This window comes from Sarcophilus harrisii, chromosome 2 (genome assembly GCF_902635505.1).
Source record: "Sarcophilus harrisii chromosome 2, mSarHar1.11, whole genome shotgun sequence".
Taxonomy (NCBI): domain Eukaryota; kingdom Metazoa; phylum Chordata; class Mammalia; order Dasyuromorphia; family Dasyuridae; genus Sarcophilus; species Sarcophilus harrisii.
Window position 1 is genome coordinate 423559222 of NC_045427.1, and position 22333 is coordinate 423581554.

The window sequence follows — 22333 nt, forward strand, 5'->3', positions numbered from 1 at the left end:
GGGCGTGGGCCCTCGCCCCGCCCCTCTGGGGCGATGAGGCTGCTTAAACCTGGGAGGCCGCGCTGGGCCTGCCTCGTGGGTGCTGCAGGAGGCCGGATGGTGCCGCTAGGCCCAGGCTCTTTGGTGACGAAGGCGTTTCATAATGTAGATTTTGTCCTAAACCTCTGCGGGGAGCCCCCTGTCCAAGCTATTTATTCCCATCACACGGTTTGGCCCCCCTCATATATACGCAGGGCTCGGTTTCCACGTGGAGAAACTAAGGGTAAGTAACTGGCAGGCTGGGCGCGCCACCGTTGTCTTCACCTCCCCCTAACAACTGGCGCCCTGTTGCTGTCCCTAGGTGATAACGGGCTGTCGTCATGGCAACCTTTGGAGGAAACGTGCTTTAGCCAACGTCAGCCCTCTCTTAAACTCGGCCTCCAGGGGTGGCAGGCTGTGCCGTGCTCTAATCCTGGGCGCTGCTCACTGGCGCTTCGCGGCATCCCTCGCTTCCTTCCAGAACCGGCTCAGGCTGCCCCAGGAGGGAGCAGGATGCTCGGGAAGCGGTGCAAGTCTAGGTCTTCAGGCAAAAACTGAATGCTTTTTGTGGGGCGTTAGCGGGGGGGGGGGGGGGGGGGGGGGGGGGGGGAATATTCGTATAGGTTGGACTAGATGGCCTGGGAGGTATTTTTCAACTCTGATATTTTATGAGACTTTTCCTAGTCCTGACGGCGCTATTAATACTTTCATCCTCTTAATTTTTCTTTGCATTAATTTGTGAAGCCCCCCTCCATAAAACATAGTAGCCCTTTGAGATCAGAGATTTTGTTTGTTTTTGAGGGGTCTCTTAGTTTGCCTAGCACATTTGCATATAATAAGTGCGTGAGAAATGTTGAATGCTATTATTGCGTTCTTAGTTTTGTTCTTTTTAAACAATTACATTTCACTGCTGAAGTTTGTGACCATAGTCCTTTTTAAACCCCAAAAGGCCCCAGAAGATAAAAGACCTAGAGGTTTCCCTTAGGGTTTGAAAACCAGTTGAGGAAAATCAAAGTGCACACCAAGTTCAGGATGTTTTACTGTAGATTTCTGTTCAATATTTAAAAACTTCCTGCCAATTAAAACTTTGCAAAATGTGAATGTACTGCCAAGGGAGCTAATTATCAATGGAGGGTCTTCCAAAAAAAAAGTCTTATGATCATTTGTTGAGCTGATTATGGCGAATCTTTGAACTAGATACCTCTGAGACCCCTTTCTACCTTAGATTTTTTTCATTTTTTTTTTCATTTTCATTTTTTCATTCTTAGGACTACTTCTTCCCTTACTTAGATGGCAAGGACTATTGTAGTATTGAACTTTATCCAAAAGCATCTCAGGTCTTTGTAAAGGGTTTCAAAATTGTCCAGTGATCAGAATAGACAATGGAAGCAGATTCTTTTAAACAACTCTTGTGACATACTTTATTTCAGATCTACAACCATTAAAAACCCTTCATTAAGTATACACTGTACAGCAATTCCAATGTATGAAATAGAAAGAGGAAGAAGGGACAGCTGGTAGATTAGAACATAGTCATCGTAGCATCTGGTCCTGGGAAAGAAACCTTAAAGACAAGAGTCAAAGGAGAGAGCATTTCAACTTGGAATGCTCATTGTTACTGGAAACGGCTAAATCCAAAGATGCGTCAGTCCTTTTCCCCCTCTACCAGGGAGCTTTCCCTTGTGGGGCAGGAATTTCTCTTGACCATATGTTCTGAAAGATACACAGACTGAAGCTGAGTCTAATGTTTTTTCTAGGCTGAACTTGGGAAGGCAGTTTCACATTATCTGCTGGTGGAGGGAGGATCCTGAATGAGATGAGGCAGTGTCTAACCCAAAATGAGATTTCTTGAGCCATTTTTGGTAACAATCTAAAATGTCCCACAAGGTCTCCTGGGAAGATGTGAGGAATAAATCGGACCAGGGATTAAGTTTGAGTTTCTTTCAACTTCTTTTCAAGGGACACAATGATGGAGATTTGAGAATCCTGGCAAAAAAGAGATACTTACCGAAAGGTAATCTCACAGATTTAGGAGATTCTACTGATCTCTGTGCCTCCCTAGTCCTCAAATAGTACCTTTTGTCTTCAGATTTGCCCTACTTCTCACTCAGACTCATCTATCCTTTCTATAAGTTGTCTTAGAGAAGAGAGGAGAGTTCAATCTCAAACCAGAATCCATATAGTTTCTATATAATGACCCAATCTAGGGTAAGAAAGCGCCTTAGATCTCAGAACATAAATCTTCAAGCTCATCATAGTTGGTATCTTTTCAAAGTTTTGAGGAACAAAGAGCAAGCTCCATTCTCTAGAATTTTCCTCATCTTGCCCCCTACCATGTTACCCCCATGTATGGTATTTGAAGACATCTATACAACTCATTTATGGGATTGGTTCTGCCAAATCCTATGATCAAGTGAGGTTCAGAGATTTTTGTAATAATCTGATCTCAAATTTGGCCAATTCCACATTGCTTCCAAAGACTGGACTCGATTTCCCAGATATATTGGTGCTGTTGAAAGTGCTGTACTACTACCCTTTCCATAAGACCCTGTGCAGGAAGGTGCCAAGAACCTGTTTCAGTGGGTGATAATATACAGAAGTGAGCCCCCCACCATTCTCAGGCATCAAGTAAAACACCTGAAAATTTAGTTTTTAAAAGTATCCCTTCTGATAATTGGAACAATGATCTTTAAATCAGTTGGCCATCTGTTATCACTTTTATTGTCCTGAAAACCCACTCCTGGGAAACATGCTTCAGAAGCTCCCTGTATTGCCATTCCTCTGGTGTATTTTTTCCTCTTGAGTCAAAAGCACCTACCTCAAACTTCAGTTTGGCAAAACCAGTGTTATCATCCTATCTGTGAATGATGTTTTCTCATAACCCGAAGTTAAGGATAGTCAAGTTTCTAGAGAAAATTCAAATTATCAAAAATTCTTGACCTTAGGGAGACTTCAAAACCTTTTTCTCCACATGTTCCCCTAAATTTTAATCATTCTTAAAATCCTCAAGTGAGACTGGGAAGTAGCCCTAATTTTCCAGGCAGGTGAACTAAGGCACAGACTGGAGGAGCACATTAGATAAAAGTATGAGCCTGTGTTAGTCACAGTGGGAACATGGAAATATGATGGATGCTCTGGGTCTCCAGAGATTATCAAATCTTATCAATGAATCTTCTCATTAAGTGGGATCTTAGAAATAAAGTACATACTTTTCCTCTTTTACTGATAAACTGAGGCCCACAAAAAAGGGACTTGCCTAACTAACCTTGAGCACAATGAATTGAGAGGGCTGGTACTTAGAACCTACCTACATGTCTTGATTTCTAGTCTAGTGTTGTTCTGCCTACTACATTTTACCAAACAGTTCATAAATCCATATGCCACAGTGACAGACTAACGGCTTTTGATTTGGATCTCCCCTTTTTGTTCAGGGATGCTCTCTCTACAGTTTCCTGCTGTCCCTAACTTGATCAACTTTCTGCTGTGGAATGCAGCATCTACCAACCCAAAATTTTGGCTATCAGAGGTAGAAGCCAGTCAGAATGTTTTCTTAGAGGACTAAGGAAATAAATTTGGGCACTAATGAGATTGATCATTTTATCTCCTTTAAGGTCTTTAAGAGAAAAATCAGATGCCCTTTCTTCAAGTCTTTAGTTATTAATAAGCAGAGCTGAGAGGAAAAGAGAAGCTAAGGAATCAGCTGTTAAGATATATAGACACTTTTCCTAGACTGGGAACAAGATTAATTTTTGTAGACAGACTAGATATCCTCCTATGTGATGTGATTTAAGGGGATTCTGACAGGATCTTCTGTTAGCTTTCTAACTACTTATGGATGCCTGAAAAAATCACATTCTTCTTCTAAGTCTTGAAGGTTTTCCCAAACTCAAATATTCCTGGCAGGAGTAATCAATAAATCTTCACCAGCAATCACTAAGGCGTTGCTGACATTTAGCTGTGAGCAAAACCCTGCAAGAATGAGCCATGGAAAGGGATATAGGAGAGCAAAAAAATGCCTGAAGCCAATAGATAGGGACCCTGGAAATGCCCTCCAGATTTTTACTTGAGGATACTCCTACCTGGAAAGGGAAAGAAATGGGTCAAGAAGGGGAAGGGGGGAATGAATAGGTAAGCTATGAAAAAGAAAAGAATGGTAACTGGGAGAACAGAAGATGCTGGAAGGGATAAGGACTTGTAGGATTGTTCAGAGGTGAAAGGAAAGGTACTTCAGGTTATCGGAGTCATATGTTTGCAAAACCTGGATATGGATTCATCAAACATCTGGGGAAGTACCCAGTCTCTAAATGAAGTTGACAAGAAGCTTCTTGCTCTTGAACCTTTTATCTAAGCAGACTTAGAGCTGAAAATTAGAATTTGACAGCACCATTGTAGAGCTACTAGGAAACAGGGAAAGCAGGAGTAGGTTAGGAGCTCCTGGCTCAGCTCTTAAAATATCTACACAGAAGGTATGAGCCCTGGACATGATATTTTGCAGGTGGCATCAGGTTCTTGGCAGTGCTACTGCTGAGGTTGGACTTAGGTAAAATCCGATCAGTTTTTTCATGTTGCTTTAATCCAGCTTGACCCAAGATGGAAGAGAAACAGATTTTAATACTGCAGAAAAAAAACCATAACATGCCAAAATGTGTATGTGTGTGTGAAGCAAAAAATCCTATAAACTTAAGAGTTCTGCAATAAATGGCAACGTGGACATGAATATGAATTCTGAAAGGGGATTTTAAATGAACATAGGATCTTAATTATGCTGCAAAGATTTGAGTTGATATTTGAAGAAGGGATTGTGTGTCTATCAAATGTTGACCAGCTGAGTTCAGAAAGGTTTATCATAGGAAATTTAGTCAACTAATGATAAATATTTTTGGCCACAGCACTCATTAAATTATCTACTAAGGTGCAAAGAGGTTATGATTTGCATTGGTAAAGGGAGTACTTATGTTTAGAAAATCACAAGAAGGATCTTTTGATGTGCTAAAGAAAATGAGATAGAAAATATATTTCATAGCGCAGGCACTTCCAAAAGTGAATCTTAGGGAGTAGAAGACAAAATATGAGATGGATGCTAGATGTGGAAAAGCTTCAGTAAATACTTAGGGATCTTGGTGTATATGGGTTGGGAAAGTCTAGAAATTGAGATGGAGGCAGCAGGCTATGATGATATAAGGTGGCAGAAAGGGTAATCTGAGGGACTTAAAGGGATGAATCTGGGCACTACAGAGTGGTATGTAGAACCTAGAAAGAGGCTAAAATAGAACTTGGGTCAGGGTATATCTTTTTGAGGAGAAAGAGAAGTTATGGTTGGAATGCAGAAGAGTATGCCTAGTTAGAAATTGGGACTTAGTCCAAATGACATTGTCAGCTCAAAGGCAATGATAATGGTAAATAACACAGATATTGTGGTATGAAAGCATCCAAAGTGTTTTTTTTTTTCCCCACAGTTCTGTGGGGTACATAGAAAACTATTAGATTTTTTTACTGCCTTTGGCAAGGTAGAGTTAAGTGAATTAACTCAGGGTTACATAGCTAGTTCCAAGTATCTGAGGCTGGATTTGGACTTACATTGTCCTGACTCCAGGGATGGTATACATAAATTTTTCTATTCTTTAATAATAATTCTGATAATGGGTGTGTGGGTATGTATATGTGCATTCAAGGTACAATATACCATATGCATTCATAATAGACTTCATAGCCCCTAATGTATGTCTATAGAAATCAGGACTCTCTTAAGATAATGATTTTTATAATCTGAAGGTTGATTAATGAAGATGTAGACTGGTTACCTTCAGATTCTTCACCAGTAATTTTTCTACTCCTTAATAATAATTCTAATGGTTGTGAGTGGGTATATGTACATGTTTGTTATGTGGACTGTACAGACACTTGAAGCAGACAACTCTTGCTAAATTTATTGTATTAGAAGGAACTATGTATGCGTGTTGAGTTTGTGGGAATGTAGCATATCTGCGATGGGTCAAATTTCTGGCAACATACTTGTGTATCGATTGTTCATAGCTATATTCTGCGTGAGATAAGTACATAAGATAAGTTTGGAGAAGTGGATCAGAGGAGAGGGTTGTGTAATAATGTGAAGGCAAAAGGTTTCTATGCTAACATGCTAGCTGGATAGATGGATGGGCAGGGATTAGGGAAAGGTTGAGTTGTTATTGAGGTAGGAGTGGGAAGCGATAAAGATGAATGTACAAGCAGAATTAGTGAGCTAGGGACTCTGACAATATTCACTCATCAAACACAGGTTCGAGGTACATGAGAAGAAAATGGCAGAAATGAAGGGAGTTTGGACACTTTAATTAGATGAATAGTGGGATGCATAAAGCAAATGTTTTTATATGGTGACAGCTTAGGTCAGTTGTACATACAAGGTCCCTGTACAGTGGTGTTACATGTATATACTTTGTATAAAGAAATAGGTTAATCACTTTTCAATATAGCCTTTCTAAATGTTACTCTGTTGACAGAGTTGTTTTTGCAGTAGATGTTTAAGGAATGTTTGTTATAGGGAACCGAATTCTGTTCTATTAACCTTCATTTAGAAAGGAAAGGGATTATTAATGTTAATATTATTCCCATTTTGCGGATTAGAAAATTGACATTCAGAATAATTATGTGACTTGCCTGCCCATAGTCACACTAAGTCAATGACAATCAGCATAACATCGGAGGAGTCTACTGAACCTCAGGATTATAGGTTCTTGTGTATCTGGACTAGGGAATACAGACCATACTCATATATTCTACTATGAATATACAAAGGTGCAACAGTAGATAAAAAGTGAGTACAGTTGTATGGATTAATTTAATGAAACAAGAGAAAGCAGTATAGTGTATAAGAAGTTAGGAGACTTGGGTATGAATCACAGCTCCCAAATTTACTTGCTGTGTGACCCTCAAGTAAGTCACTTAATTACTGTTTCAGTTTCTTCATCTATAAAATGGAAACATATTTACTTATTTCACAGGATTGTTATGAGGAAAACACTTTGTAAAGCTTAAAATACTATATGTATTCTATTATTAACAGGGAAGGGAGATGCTGGAGAATTGGGACTTACATGTAGATAAGTCAAGACAGGAATAAGAGAATGTATAAGCCACAAGAGGATGAAGATATTTGGGCAAGAATAAGAAAATTAGAAAGGGGAAGGAAGAAAATGAACATGCTTTTTTTCTTATCAAAAACTGTGAGAATAGGATGCAAAGAGAAGGCCAATGTCTTGATCAGATATTAAGAATATATTAATGAACTGGTACACTCTGGGGATGGGGGTTCTCATTGGAAAAGGAAGACCTGCTAGGAGAAATGTTCATTGAAGGAATTAAAACTTTAGAAGAGAGTGCTTTGATAGAAATGGCATCAGTTTATAGGTGCTTTAGAGGCCTATGTGGATAGAGAGTGTTAATAGCAAAAAGCCAATGCTAAAATCTGAGTGACATTAGGAGATATGATAGGCAAGGGAAATGAATGCTACAATATTGGTTCATATTTAGTTTCAAGTGTCTAAATTATTTTCTCATTTTCCCAGTTTTCTTGGTAACATCTGTGATGTCTTCAGAAACAGGTGAAAAAAGATGAGAAAAACACACATTTGACAGAAGGGATTTCACAAAGGGGTTCCCAGCTTCATTCCTAATTTTTCCAAAAGCTATATCCGGTTGGAAACCTAGTACTATAAAGGCATGGCTTGGTAAACCAAGTAGGCAGAGGATGAACAGGTACTTCAAAATGAGAGGATTTGGAGAAAGAAGTTAGGATGAGGGATTGAGGGAAAGGAGAATAAAAGTTCTTGCTTTTATGGTTCCACAATTCCTCCTGTTATTATACCCACCCATAATTCAGGCAATTTCTCTGCCTTGGGAATGTTAGCAATACTTAAAGGCATCTGGAAATAAAAAGAGAAACAACATTCCAAAATAGTAGATTCTTTAAAATAAAAATCCCCAAACAAAAAACCCTACTTACAAATTAAAATGCTAAAAACAAAACCAAGTCAGTATTTACAGGTAATATTTTTAACCTCTTTAAAAACCAACTGTTCAGAGGTTTCCATTAGAACAATAAATGATCATATACAACTGCATGCAAGAATAGAAAAAAGTATTATACTAAAAATCAGATTTCAAAACCTCTCTCATGTGAAGGAAGAAGTTGTTTACTTGGAGATGGGCTGGCAGAGGAGAGGGGCCACAGCTTCTCTCTTCCCATGCTCCTTGGGATGGTAAGGCAAATTGGCTGGGGGTTGGTAATCCTTTATTCTCGGGTGTCCTCTTCATGAAGTGTATGTGGGGGTTTTGCTGACATGTTTGAGAGCAGTGGAGCCACACATGCCCTACCCCCACCAATGGCTTAACAGTCCCAAATGGTATCTGTATAACCTTGGGTGCTGTGCCACCTAACAGGGATATTATAGAAGGCATCTGGTGTCTTTCCACCTGAAGTGCTTTACCCCCAAATTAAAAGTCAACCCAGCAACAGTGCAATGAAATGGTAGGCCTCATCCCACAAAGACTATTTCCTTATTTCTTAATTAGGATTTGGATTTTGCCCCAAAGGATTCCTTTTGATTTTTTAGGGTGAGAGTCCTCTCTGTGATGACAGTATTTCTCTATATAGCATATCCTCCCTGCCACTTAACATGGAACACTGCACCTTTCTGATATTTCTGACCACAGCATGAACAAGAAGTTAACACCACCATTATTCAGCCAAAAGGGAATGTAGACTAATGACTTTGGATAACTTTATAAAAATCACCCAGTAGGATTTTGAGCAGGATTACCTGGGGTTCAGAGGAATATTTTCAAGTCTATTTAGATACTCAGGTGAAATAAATAAGTTTTTGCTCCAAGATGTAAATCTTGTCAGATCTGAGTTTACTGCTTTCTTAGCTCTCTCTTTGCAGTTTTTCAGGTGGGAAATTTCACAACCACCCTGGTCACAATCGGAAAGAGCAGAGTTCTATGTGCATGTGTGAGTGCACCAGAACTAAGGTGAACAGGGTACATTGGTACCTGGTGTTCCCCAGAGAGGGATCATCCACATTGGAGACTTGACTCCTTTCAGCTATCCCAGGCAGTCTATCTTGCTACTCAGCTAGAGATGAAGTTGGCTCCTGCCTTACGTCAAAGTTCTTGAAGGATGACAGAAGGGCTTGGATTGCTACTAGATATAAGCATTTCCAAGGTGGCCTTATAACCAGAAGAGGCAAATAAAAGTAAACAAGACTTTTCTTCTAAAGAATCTGGTTAGAATGGCCAGTTAAGGCTTCCAGAAATCCCTTGAAAAGTAGCCCCTCAAACGAGACTCAGTGGCTCCTAGAAGCCTATTTTGCACAGGCAGAATGGCAATGAACCACTCTGCAGCATCCTGGAGGGAACTCCGACCCATTGGTTAAGGAAATTTGGGACTGATCTCTTGAACTGTAGGGGAAGATGGCTTGAAAGGAGTGGAATGACTAAGGTAAGTGGGGAGGTAGAAACAATGGATGATCAGTTTGTGACTAGGGAAAGATCCTTAGGAGGCAGTGAATGTGCTACTAGACATTAAGGCTAAAGTATGGACAGGCTGGTGAAAATTTAGGGAGATTAGTAGACATTTTAAAATCTATGTGCAAAGCTGCATTAAACACTCTCTGGGTTCAGATTAGTTTTCCACTGAGTATACTGGCTGGGCATCTCAGGGATCACCAAGCTTGGCTGAGGCTCAAGGACCTGTTTGGCTCATAAAAAAGTGGAAAAGGGAAATTGGAAATTGAAAATTGAAATGGGAAATGTATGGGAAATGGTGGAAACAGTCCAATCCTTACATTCCTATGAACAGGAACTTGGGAAAGGGATATTGGGATATAAGATCCAATGCAACTGTTACCTATGAATAAGAACCTGGGTTCTGAATCCAAAGCAATTAATTCATATAATTTGAAATGAGCATTCTGAGATTCCAGCTGTGCCAAGTGGGTGTCTGTCTGTGGATAAGGAAACCATTGTTTAATTGCTGAACTGCCTTGTATCCCCCCTCAACTTCCCTAACATTTCAATATTTCAATGTTGCCCTGTGTCCTGATGAACAGGATACCTCTCAATAAATTACTCTAGGGATCTGGGGACAAATTAAATTATTAAAATAATATAAACTACCTTAAATATTTATAGTCAGGAAAATTCAACAGTATGTCAGGGCCTCAGAGGAGGCTCTGGAGAGTTTTTTGCTCCATAGTCCAGGAGACAACAGGTACACTTAACACCTCTCTGGCTAGATCAACTAAACTATCCACCAAGGTGATTTAGCAGGAATGTCTTCACTTTCCACTGTTCGATGTAAACATGGTATTGATGCCATTACTGCTCTAGCATGTCTGAGGAAAGAGCAAGGATTCAAGCCAATGATGTCCAAATGCTTCAAAGACAAAATCTCTGCTGGCTTCTCAAGTGTACCCAGATCCTGAGGTCTACATTCCTTGACCCTAGCCCCCACAAGTCTAGTATTGGTTTTTCGACATCATTTTTGGATATGAGCTGCCAAAGATGGAGGATGCAAAAACCCTTCTAGTATATGAAGATGCAGACTCTTCAAGGTGGGTGGCTACCCTATCATACTCCATGGAGAATCACAGAAATCCAGGGCAGCAAGAGCCAGAGATAAGAAATGTGAGAAAAGAAGGGATTATGCTGGGCCTCAGAGGAGAAGCCCAAGTCTAGTTCATCATTATGTGGTTCTGCCAGAGTCTATCATGTGTTTCAAAAGACTTTATTGGGTCTTCCCAAGGATTGGATCATGTCTTCTCAACAATGTGTGTTTGAACTGCAATGCATGGTAATAGAGATATACAATGTCATCCATTTGGTACAACCAGATTTCCTGTTAAAGCTCCTGGCCTTTTATCCCACATGGAACCAGGCACTGCTAATGCCTTCTGGCTTTACTATTGTCCAAAAAGACATCTTCCTGATGCTGTGGAAGATTATAGAGAAAAAGCATTCCTCTGAAGAGTGTAAGGTTTAAGACTTAGGCTGCTGAAATCATCTTCTCAAAGCCACAGGTGTAGGTGTACTGTGGTTGCCTGTTTGGGATATCTGTTGTTCCCAAAGGATACCTCCCTATAAGATATCCTAAGAAAGACATTTAAGTTGAGCAAAAAGTTCTTGCTACTCCCTCAGTACATAAAAAGAGGCTCCCAGAGAAGACCCCCTAATAGCGATGCTCCAACACTTAACTTTGATCTCGCCCATACCTTGGCTTCTCATCTGAAGGTTGAAGGTCACAATACTGATCCAGATGATATCCCTGCTAGTTGATACAAAAAGAATCTCTTGCATTTCTTCCTCTGGGAACCTATTCCACAGGCTTCCAGGTTTTGATGAAACATCTGCTTCTTAAATCCTCCTTCCCACGGTAAGGTGGTGTTTAGGAGACAGATGTATAGACTGTTGGACCTCTTCTGGGTCCTGTTGCCTCATATCAGCTTGGAGATTTGGCTTCTCACAATGACTGTTGGCTGAGGGGTGGGATGGGGCAAAGGGGAGTGTTGCTGTTCTGTCCCTTGGCAGCATGATCATTCGCTGGAAGAAGCTGTTCTCTCTTCCCCTCCCCGGATGGTCTCAGGGGGATGTAGTCTGCATTTAGAGGGCGAATGCCTGGTGATGGATCGGGAAGGCCGAGCAAAGCAAGAGGTCAGGGACTGGGCACTGCAGTCACACATGGCATCCTATGGAAAGAAAGAGAAGTAAAAAAAAGTTAGCTGTATTAAACGACACTGAACATATTGATGACAGGAAGAAAGGCAGACTGGCAACTGATATCAGCTTGTGACTAAGACCTCTGAGAGACATCATCAGCCTGGAGTGACTAGACCAACTTTCAAAATATTCTTGGAAAGTTAAATGTAGCTGTTTTGACCTTCAGTTGGAATGAAGTAAAATTAAAAGTGTGCCTTTTATTGTTTGTTGGATAAAAAAGATATTGCATGCAAGCAACACATATAAAATTATAAAATGTTACAAGGATGAAAATGGACTCATTCACCAAATCCTAGATAGTAGAATTGGGTTCCTATTAAAATTTGAAGGTTAGTTTAGGATAGTACTGAGAAAAACTTAACTGGAATTCATTTCTCCAAGTATTGGTACAAGCTAAAAATATTTTACAAACAAGTTTTGTTAGACTACTACGAATGACATATCTCAGATCTCAAGCCCTTAAGGAAATGAGAAGTTTTTTTTGGCAGGAGGCTAGGGAAGAGAGTAATCTTTCGGATTAACATCAAGAAAATTGTGCTTCTCCATAAAATATCCCTTCATACTCTGGAGAAAGAAGCTTGAGCTACATGGATCATGGAATTAGACTAATGTGATAATCTCCAGGTTCCTACATTATATGAATACCTGTTGTCATAGCATAAAGGATATACTTTTTAAAGTATACCTCCAATTCATCTAGAATGTAAACTGCTGATTCCACTTACTATGTTCTCTATGTATCCTAAATCTTGGGATATCTTCAAGGTTAACCTGCTAGAATCCTTTGGGAAGTGGCATAGTTGCTCTTTGTTCATTTCAGATATAAATGTATAAATCAGATCAGCCATCAAAAAAGGTAATGAAAGGGTAAAGGTTATGAGATCTGACTTGAAAGGTAATTAGAAATAGGATTCTTTAGACAGTTTCTAGAATCTAGAGGTGAGTGAAGTTTAGGGAGATTGTGAAGGGAAAAATGTATACTACAATGAGATTGATACATTGCCTACTGTACACCTAGATACCATATCAGTTGTTAATGGAGGTGTGAACTAGTCTAGTTATTCTGTTGAGATTCTTCCAGATGAATTACATTTTAACTATTCCTGCCTTTATAAAGTAATCCTTTGGCAGTTTAGAATGGCACTGAATAAATAATTTGGGGAGTATTGTCATTTTTAATGTCTAAACCTATTCATGAGCAAATTTTTCTCTTTATAATTGTATTTCTAGAGTTTCTGGGCATTTTGGTAGGTTATTTTATATCCTACAGCTTTGCAAAAGTTTCTTTTGATTTTCATTGCACTTTCTGGTATTCTTTAAATATATGATCATATCTGCAAAAAGCAATAATTTGTTCCTTTTTTGCTTATGCTTATTTCCTTGATTTTTTAAAGTTGTTACATTGTGCATGATATCAAATAGTACTGGTGACAAATATTTTTGTTTTATCCTGTTATCAGAAAGGCCATAAATTTAACCCCATTATATATTATTGTTGGCTCTTAGTTTTTGGAGAGAGACTATTTACAATGTTAAGGAAGGTTATTATGTTTTCTGGTGGGTTTTTTTTTTTGTTGTTGTTGTTTTTTTGGCTGAGGCAATTGGGGTTAAGTGACTTGCCCAGGGTCCCACAGCTAGGAAATATTAAGTGTCTGAGACCAGATTTGAACTCAGGTTCTCCTGACTTCAGGGATGGTGCTCTGTCCACTGTGCCACTTAGCTGCTCCTGTTTTTTGTTTTAAATGAGAAATGTGTATTGTAACTTATTAAAAAAAACTTTTTCTGCATCTGTTGATATAATCACATGTTTTTGTTCTGGTTATTGTTTTAATAATTTGAAACAATTGCTAATAAGTTACTAAATTGTGAATACACTGCTTGATATATATCTCACACAGATCAAAAAAGGATAGGGCCCAAATGTACAAAAATATTTCTAGCAGCTCTTTTTGTTGTAGAGGAAAAAAAAAGTACCCATCAATTGGAAAATGACGGAAAAAATTATGGTATGTGAACAAGATAATAATGGATTGTGCTTTTAAAAATGCCCAAAAAGGTAGTTTCTGAGAAACCTGCGAATACTTGTATAAACTCACATGTACAACAAAGTGAACAGAATCAATAGAAAAACATATATAAAAACAATATGGTTTTATGTTATAAAAACAATATGGTTAGGGAAAAAAACCAACTTAGAAAGACATAAAACTTTGATTAAAGCAATAATCTAAGGTACAGATGATGATACATACTTATTTCCTGACAGAGAGTTGATAGAATCAAGATGAGACACTTTTTTACATGAACAACATGGAAATTTGTTTTGCTTGTCTAAATGTATTTGTTACAAAGCTTTTTTCCCCCTCCCACATGAGATAAGAGAAGAAATGTGCTTGCTGATTGAAAAGGAAAGAAAAAGCTCTCTTTCCAGGATAGAGAAGGATCATAGAATCACAGAATGATATAGATAGAAGGAAATAAGGAAACCTCCTTATTTTACCAGAATGAATACTGTGGAGCAGGAAGAGAAAATGATTTGATCAAGATCATCCAGCAACTTAATATTCATGTGGGCAGACAATATAACTAGAAAGAACCTATCAAGTATTGCTAAAGATCACACACACACACACAAAAGTAAATGGTATTTTCACCACAGATACAGAAAGCAAAGTATTCAGAAGAAAAAAAGCAAATTAGGAAGTAATTGGTTAAGAAATATCAGAAAATAAGGATGTGGATTTAAAATACAGGAATTCAGGTTTCGGTCTAGGCTTGCAACTAGAATATCTGCAAATTTAAATAGGGGCTTTAAAACTTTATTTTCACTAAGCTAGATACCACTGAGAATGGCTATACTGGAGGAAGATTAACCCTGGAGATACTCAGAAGTTTATAAATTTATGATGTTCAAGTGAGATATACTGCTCATTTTTATGCAATTTTGAGGATTGCCTGAAGAACTGAGAGGTTAAATTCACCCAGGGTCACATAGCCAGTGTGATGCTAGAGCTAATTTTCTTTCCATTCTGACATATACAACCTCTCTTTTAAATTTAAAAGCTCTAATGTACATAAAAAATGGGAAATAAAGGAACTCACAGTGCTTAGGACCACAGGTACTTATGATAACTGTGACAGGCATGTCAGAACTGCTTAACTTGTACTTCTTAGGATGGTGATATTTGGATTAGAAATGACAGAATACTTCATAGAGAGCTGATATACATACATAAGAGATTGCGTAAGTGTCCTTAATTTAATGTCAACAGATCTAATTTATTAATCTATTTTGTGTACACTGGATTAGGCACTAGGGATACAAATGCAAAGGAATGAACTGCATCAGTTAAGAATTGATATATGATTGTTAAATTACAATGATCTTTGAAAGGAAGAGGTACTACAGAATTTTAACAGGAAAAATGTCATTTTTCAAAATGAAGATAATCTGATTTTAATTCCTAGTAAAATTCTAGGAAAAGAGTTCTTGGGGTCCATGAACTTGTTTTGTTTTTATTTTAATAGTATTTTATTTTTCTAAATACATGCAAAGATAGTTTCCAGCATTCACCTCTGCAAAACTTTGTATCCCAATTTTTCTTTCTCTTCTCTCACCTCCCCAAGACGACAAACAATCCAATATAGATTAAACATGTGCAATTCTTCTAAACATGTTCATAAATTGGTTTTTAAAAAATATTTTGCTAATTGTATTTTGGTATAATTAGTTTCCTTTGTTATTTCATTATTTAAAATATTACTCTTAAGAAATAGTACTTAGGTTTCATTGGATCTCCAATGGGGCAAGTGATACAAGAATGTTAAGAAAAGAAACATTCAATAAACATCTATAAAGGGAATGACTGATCACAAAAAGCAGAATAGTTTTTGCAAGAATAGGCCTTGTTAGAATAATTTTTTTTAGGTGAGATTATTAAACTGGTAGATCAGAGGAACACTATAGACAAAGATTACCCAGATTTTAGCAACAAATTTTTGGTAGTCTTTCATGTTATTTATATAGAAAACATGAAAAAATGTGAGCTTAATGATAAAACAATTAGTGAAATTTGGAAATGATTCAATGGTCAAATGCAAATTTGATTCTAGAGAGAAGGAAAATTTCCTACTAGAGAGCCTCAAGATACATTTTTAGGCCTGTACTGTTTTAATAAACTTTTCAATGAACAATTTGGGAAATTTCAATTCAACTCAGTAAGCATTTTTATAGCAAGAAACTGCTAAGTCCTAAACATGCAAAGAAAAAAGTGAAACAGTTCCTCAAGGAATTTAAATTCTTGTTGTGGATAAAACATACACAAATTAGTAAATGTGATTTTCCCAGAGGGAGGAGTGAGAGTACTCAGGAAAGGCCTTATGTAGGAGGTTGTCCCTGAATCAAACCTTGAAGGGAAATATTCTAAGAGATAGAGGTAAGGAGAGAGATCATCCTAAGAATGGAGATAATACAAAAGGATAGAGAAGATAATTGAATGTTGTGTACATGGAACAGAAAGCAAGCCAAATGGGTAGAAATGAATAAACAGTGGGGAATAAAATGAAATAAGTCTGAGAAGAGAAATGTTCCTGTTTTATTCTTAAGAGATAATAGGGTGTTTCTGAAGCTTCTTGAAGAGTAGAGTGACATGGTCAAACCTGTACTTTAAGAATGTCAGATTGACAGCAATGTGAAAGCTAGATTGGGGAGATGTTAGAAAAAATTAGAATTCAAAAAGATAATTGCAAACTAGAATACCAAACCATATTTGAGAAAAAGGACTTTAACAAGGTTACAGATTCAAAAAATCAATTTCACTAGTACAAGATGCAGGAGATGTGGCTAGAGAGTAGTTTGATTTCAAGAGAATCTTAAATGGCATTTAAGGGAGGCATGGTGTCTAGGACTGTATAGTTTATAATACTGTTATAGTCTATGTTAATTATAACATATTAGTGGCTGATACCTTTTAGGGAGCACACGGAGAAGCTGGGGAATATCCAAAGCAGGGCAATCATGATAGTAAAGAGCAATGAGATCAGGTCATATGAAGAATTGTAGATGATCAGCCCAAAAAAATAGATGATGATGAGGGGGCAGGGATAAGAACTAGCATCTAGTATTAGAAACACTATCATGAGGAAAAAGGATCAAAACTATTCTCTTTGGCCTCCAGAAGGTAAAATTGAGAGTGATGAGTAAAAACTGCAAAGAAACAAATTTAAGCTTGAGGGAAGTAAAATTTTTCTAATAATCAGAATGAAAAGTAGAATAGGCTACTTGGGGAAATAGTAGGATTCCTAAGACTGTCTCCTCCTTCCCTAATCAACTTTGTATGAGACTCCCTACTCACAAATAGCTTCCCTTTCTGACCTTGAGACCTCTAGAAAAGAGAAGAGTATATTGGTCTTTGGGGAGGGGTGAGTATGGTACTAAAAGGAAAGAAATGGAAACTGAGGAAGATACGCAATCTCACAGGTTTAAAATATACCCCTAGCATGGTAATTTCATCCTACCCTGGGTTAGCTTTTACAGGAAGGGAAAGAACCCCCATACTTACCTCATTAGCCACAGTCAAATTGCCATCTAGATCTCGAGGGTTTCCATCCTTACCCCCTTGGGAGAGTAAAGCTGGTCTGACCTCCTCACAGGTGCTCAATTTTGGAGTTTTCTTGCTCAAAATCCTGGCAATGCCCTCAGATTGATGGTAACTTGCTGGGGAAAGAGGCTCCGGCTTTTTGGTGCACTCATCTCCCATCACTTCTTTCCGATCTGTCCCAGAAGTGGGACTCTGTGAACGACCACATACATTACGAAAGAACTCCTGGACAATGCCATACTTGTGAGTCTCTGGTTTGGTGCGGGTCTCCTGGCTCCCTGGCTTCCAGATAGACTCAGTGCTCCCAGAGTGCTCTACTACATTGAACAAACTAGATAGTCCATCATTAATGTTGCTTAAGACTGGGCTGTCTCGGGTTGTGGTAGACCTGGCCCAAGCTGACCCATTTTGCTTACTTTGGTGAAGATTCCATAAACTTCGGTCCTTAGAGCTATCTAGTTTGGACACGGATCTCCTCTGAAGTTTTGGTGACCCATATTTAGGAGAACAACAAGGTCTTTCAATCCGAGAGTGGACTTTCTCCAGTGAAGAAGATATCTGTTTGCTTCGGACAGATACCAGAGAAGAGCTACGGGGTGACCAGCTCTTGCCATGCAGGCTTCCCCGAGGCAAGTCAGTCTGAAGACCAATACTCACTGTCTGGATAGTCTGGGTGCCCACACTTGTTAGCCCCACTGTCTGGCTTGACATGCTTTTCACTTTCCTCTCCAGAGAGCCGGAGCGGATGGCCTGGCGGACACAGTTGGTGATTTCTTTCATGTCATCACTCATGTTGCCTGACATCTCAAAGTCATGTAGAGCAGAGGGAAAATTGGGCACAGGAGCTGTAGAACTGCTGACTGGGCTATTGTCCAAAAGTTCCCGGTGTTTGGAGAAGTTACACAGCCACCGACCATATGTACTCTCAGCCAAGCCTTCTGACTCCGCTGACTCTTTGGGCTTGGCCATGGTAAAGAGGAAGCCAGGTTCAATGAGAATTTTCCCTTCTTTATTCTGGACCAGAGGGACCCCCAGCCTACGAGCCACAGGTGGGCTGTAGTAAATCCGAATGCCTGTTTTATCAGGAGCTGTGTAACTCCTCTGCATCTGTTTTTGGGCACAATCTTGGTAGCCCAGGTTACCTCTCCTGTTGCAGTCTCTAGGGGAGAGCCCCAGCTTCTCCTTGGTCCCCTTTTCTGGGCTTGCCTGTTCATTGTCTACAAAGGCAATTCTGGCAGGGTTCACCGTAGCAGTATCCATCAGAGTATTGGGCAATAGGGAGGCAGGTGGAGAGGTCTTTTTGCCTCGGGAAGTTTCGTTGACTATGTTGGCTGATTTGCCCGGAAGGTAAGGAGAACAGTCAAGTAAACTTTCAAACTCAGACATGGAAGAAACAGATTTGGTCCTGGTGGAAGAAGAAAATATGATGAGCACAATAAAACTTGGGCTCATGGATTGGAGACTTTTTTAGGTGGCAAGAGGAATCTTGAGGACATAAGATCATAAAATCACTAAAAAGGAACCTCATAGATCATCTAATACAAATGCATCATTTTGCAGATGTGGAAACAGGTCGGTTAAACAAGGAATAAGTAGCAGAGCCAGGTTTTGATGGCTCTTAACTCAGATGTTCTTCTTGCTACTGCATCAGGTACCATATGCAAATGGGGAAAATTCACTGCCTAGTGTATTAAGGTCAAGTCCCTTAGTTCAGCATGTGAAGATCTATATAATTTAAACCTAGCCTGTTAACCTCATTTTCACCTCCTCTTCCTCCCAGCACATGATAACATTTATATGGAGTTTTACATACATGATTTCATTTAAGCCTCTTAACAACTGTATGAAATGCTGTTGGTACTACTATATTTTATAGATGAAGAAACTGAGATTAAAAGTACATGTTCCCACAACTAGTAGGATATGGAGATAGGATTTAAATTTAAATCCAGTTCTTCCTGACTACAGGCCCAGCACTCTATCCACTCTGCCACATTCATTCTTAACTTCTATAATCAAGACATCCTCTTTAGCACCCTCCATTCATACCAGGCTCATTTCTTCCTCCTGCCTTAGCCTATGCTGTTGTCCCTGTAGGGACTTTTTCCCGGGCTTCCAGCTTTCTATTCTTGCTTTCAAGACCAATCTCAAGGTTCAGTCTCTGGCAAGAAACCTTTTGTAACCTCTCCAGCTCACATAATGGTTTCTGTCTTTTTCTACTGCCAATGAGACTGTTTGTGCCAGGAACTCAGAGATATTTGGGACTGGTTTGAAGACATACTATGTAGCTCTATAGTAATATAAATACATAATCAAGTTAACAAATGATTAAGAGGGAAAAAAAACTGGATAGTTTTAGTACAGAAGGATGAGAGCAAGATATCACACATTCTGGCCTCTAATAACTTTTGATTTAACATTTTTAACATTCTGTTAACTGTGAGCAAATAAGACCTTAAACTTCTTAGACACTAGGAAAAAGAAATAAGACTCAGTGATTATATTGTTGAAGGAATGAATTCCAAGACCTGCATCTTGCTTCCTTTGATTCCCAAATGGAATGAAAGAGCTATGCAAGGCAATCATGTTGGTAAAGGGCATTAAGATAATATCACATGAGGAACTGCAGATGGAAAGTAAAGAGGGACGTTGTTTCTCTTGCTATCAAAGGCCCCTTTTTAAAAAATCTTACTTTTTTCAAAAAGAGAGACCTTTAATAGCAAGAGAAACAAGGTCACTCTTTACTTTGTTCCCTGCCCAGGCCACCTAACCTCTTTAAACTGGTTCCATTGGCATCAGCTTCAGAAATGGTCTCTTTGTCATGTATCTTCTCACTGAGGGTCTGCAAAAGGAGAGGAACACTACAGATTAGTCACCACGGCAGAAGGGAGAAGTCAAGTGATAAACATTGTACTTATGATGATTTTTCCATATTAACAATAGAAGAGGTGTGAAGATTTATCTCTTTCTTATCGGGGCTGGATATCTTCACATAAAATTAAAAAATATTAGAGCTGGATGGGGCCATAGAACTTATTTTGTCCAACTTCCTCATATTCTAGGTGAGGAAAAAGGCTGAGAATTTAATAACTTGCCCAGGGGATTTGAACTCAGATCCTGCACTGCATGATCTGATGCACTATAAGAATCAGTGTAAAACCTTGAATGTCTTTGGATTTTTCTTTGTCCTTACTGTTTTTTTATGAGCTGCTGCTCCAGCCAACCCAGTGACAAGTCAGAAACTTCTGTTGTCCTTACCATCTGCTGGTAAACTAGAAGACCTGGGGTGTTAACTGGCCCAGCTGTGGGAATGATAACTCACCTCTTTCCAGCTGCTGTCATGCTTTTCCATGTCAATATGTTTCAAAGCCCAGGAATCAGCTCCCTTCTGTAACTAGGTAATAACAGAGAATATAAAATTAGATCTTTGCAGAAGCTCCAGGACCATCATCCTGCTTGTCCTCAAAATGATACCTGCTTCTTTCTTCTAGAAACTGATTTTTGCTGCTTACTGTAAAAAAAGTCCTTCCCATTGACTTAAAGGACAAGGGAGTGTGTGTGTGTGTGTGTGTGTGTGTGTGTGTGTGTGTGTGTAAATAACACTTCATATTGTGAGGTAGTTTTAAGTTCTACAATTTCATTTGATTCTCATAATACTGTGAGGGGTAGTAGTATAGATATATCTATCTGACAACTGAGAAAACAATCTTTGATAAGCAAAGTGATTTGCCTTATGTACTTCTGTAGCAGAAGTCATACTTCAATCCTTGTCTATTTGCTCCAAGTTCTATGTTCTTTCTACTATATACTATCCTCACTTCTCAGCAAGATTAATGGACTTGGAGTCAGAAGATAACTTTCAATTTGAGTTCTGCTGTTTGCTACTTATGTGACTTTAGGTATTACAGAATCTCAAATAGGAAAGGACTTCAAAGACCGCACAATTTAATTCATTCCTAAGAATTACCACTAGTCTAAACATTTCCTAGAAAGTATTCATTAAACCTTTTCCAATAAATCACTTCACTGAATTTCAGTTTTCTCATTGGTAAAGCAGGGATATTAACACAAATTTAAGCTACTTCTCAGGAATATTGTGGGGATCAAATGAGATAATGTATGTGAAAATATTTTGCAAAAAATTAGCAGAACTAGAATATTTTACACAATAAAAGCAATGATGTACAATGTTCAACTATGAATAACTTAGCTATTTCAGTAATACAAATGATCCAAGCAATTTTGAAGGACTTATGACTAACATTGAAATATGTTAGCAATGACTGAATATGTATAATCTATATCAAATTCATTGTCTTCTCAATGAGGGAAAAGTGGAAAAGGAGAAAATTTTAAAAACTTAAAATCTTAAAAAAATGTATATTACAATGGCTTTAACATATTCATATAGTACTTTGTTTATTTTTTCAAATTATAAGTTATTATAAAATCCTAGAACAAAAAGTAGGGGAGGATTAGACTATTACTGATAAGATCATAAATTTGCACTTTTTTATTATCTTTTTAATTCCTTTTAAATTTAGCTTTTTTATTGAATAAGAAAGTATTTTCTCTTAACACTTAGCATGACATATTTTTATTACTATCAAAGCACTTTAATATCTATCATTTTGATTCCCAAATCAATCCTATAAAGTAGATATAGTCAGTGTTACTATCACTATTGAAAGATGAAGAAATTAGGAACAGCTAGATAGCATAGTGGCTCCAGTAAGGAGAACCTGCATTCAAATTCACCCTCAGACACAATACCAGCTGTGTGACCCTGGGCAAGTCACTTAACTCCAATTGCCTCCCCTCCCCTCCCCTCCCAAAATGAAGGAATTGAGTAAGTGCGAAAGTCAAGTGATTTGCCCAAAACAAGTGACTAGAATTCAGATCCCTCGACTTTTAAGTTTGGGATTCTTGTCATATCAACTATA

The 22333-nt window shown here is 38.5% G+C and overlaps 1 protein-coding gene across 2 annotated transcripts in view; it reads right to left on the reverse strand.

Annotated features, from left to right (window-relative positions):
* Window positions 1-7961: 7961 nt before the first annotated feature.
* Window positions 7962-22333, reverse strand: part of SOGA1 (suppressor of glucose, autophagy associated 1) — a 116764-nt gene continuing 102392 nt past the window's right edge. For both annotated transcript variants that reach the window (XM_023507206.2, XM_023507212.2), the window contains 4 exons: window positions 20713-20784; window positions 20162-20232; window positions 17352-18795; window positions 7962-11759 (listed from right to left, as the gene is read on the reverse strand). In XM_023507206.2, the coding sequence (XP_023362974.2) occupies window positions 11607-11759; window positions 17352-18795; window positions 20162-20232; window positions 20713-20784 (1740 nt within the window). In that variant the 3' untranslated portion in view covers window positions 7962-11606. The remainder of the gene's footprint in view (window positions 11760-17351; window positions 18796-20161; window positions 20233-20712; window positions 20785-22333) is intronic.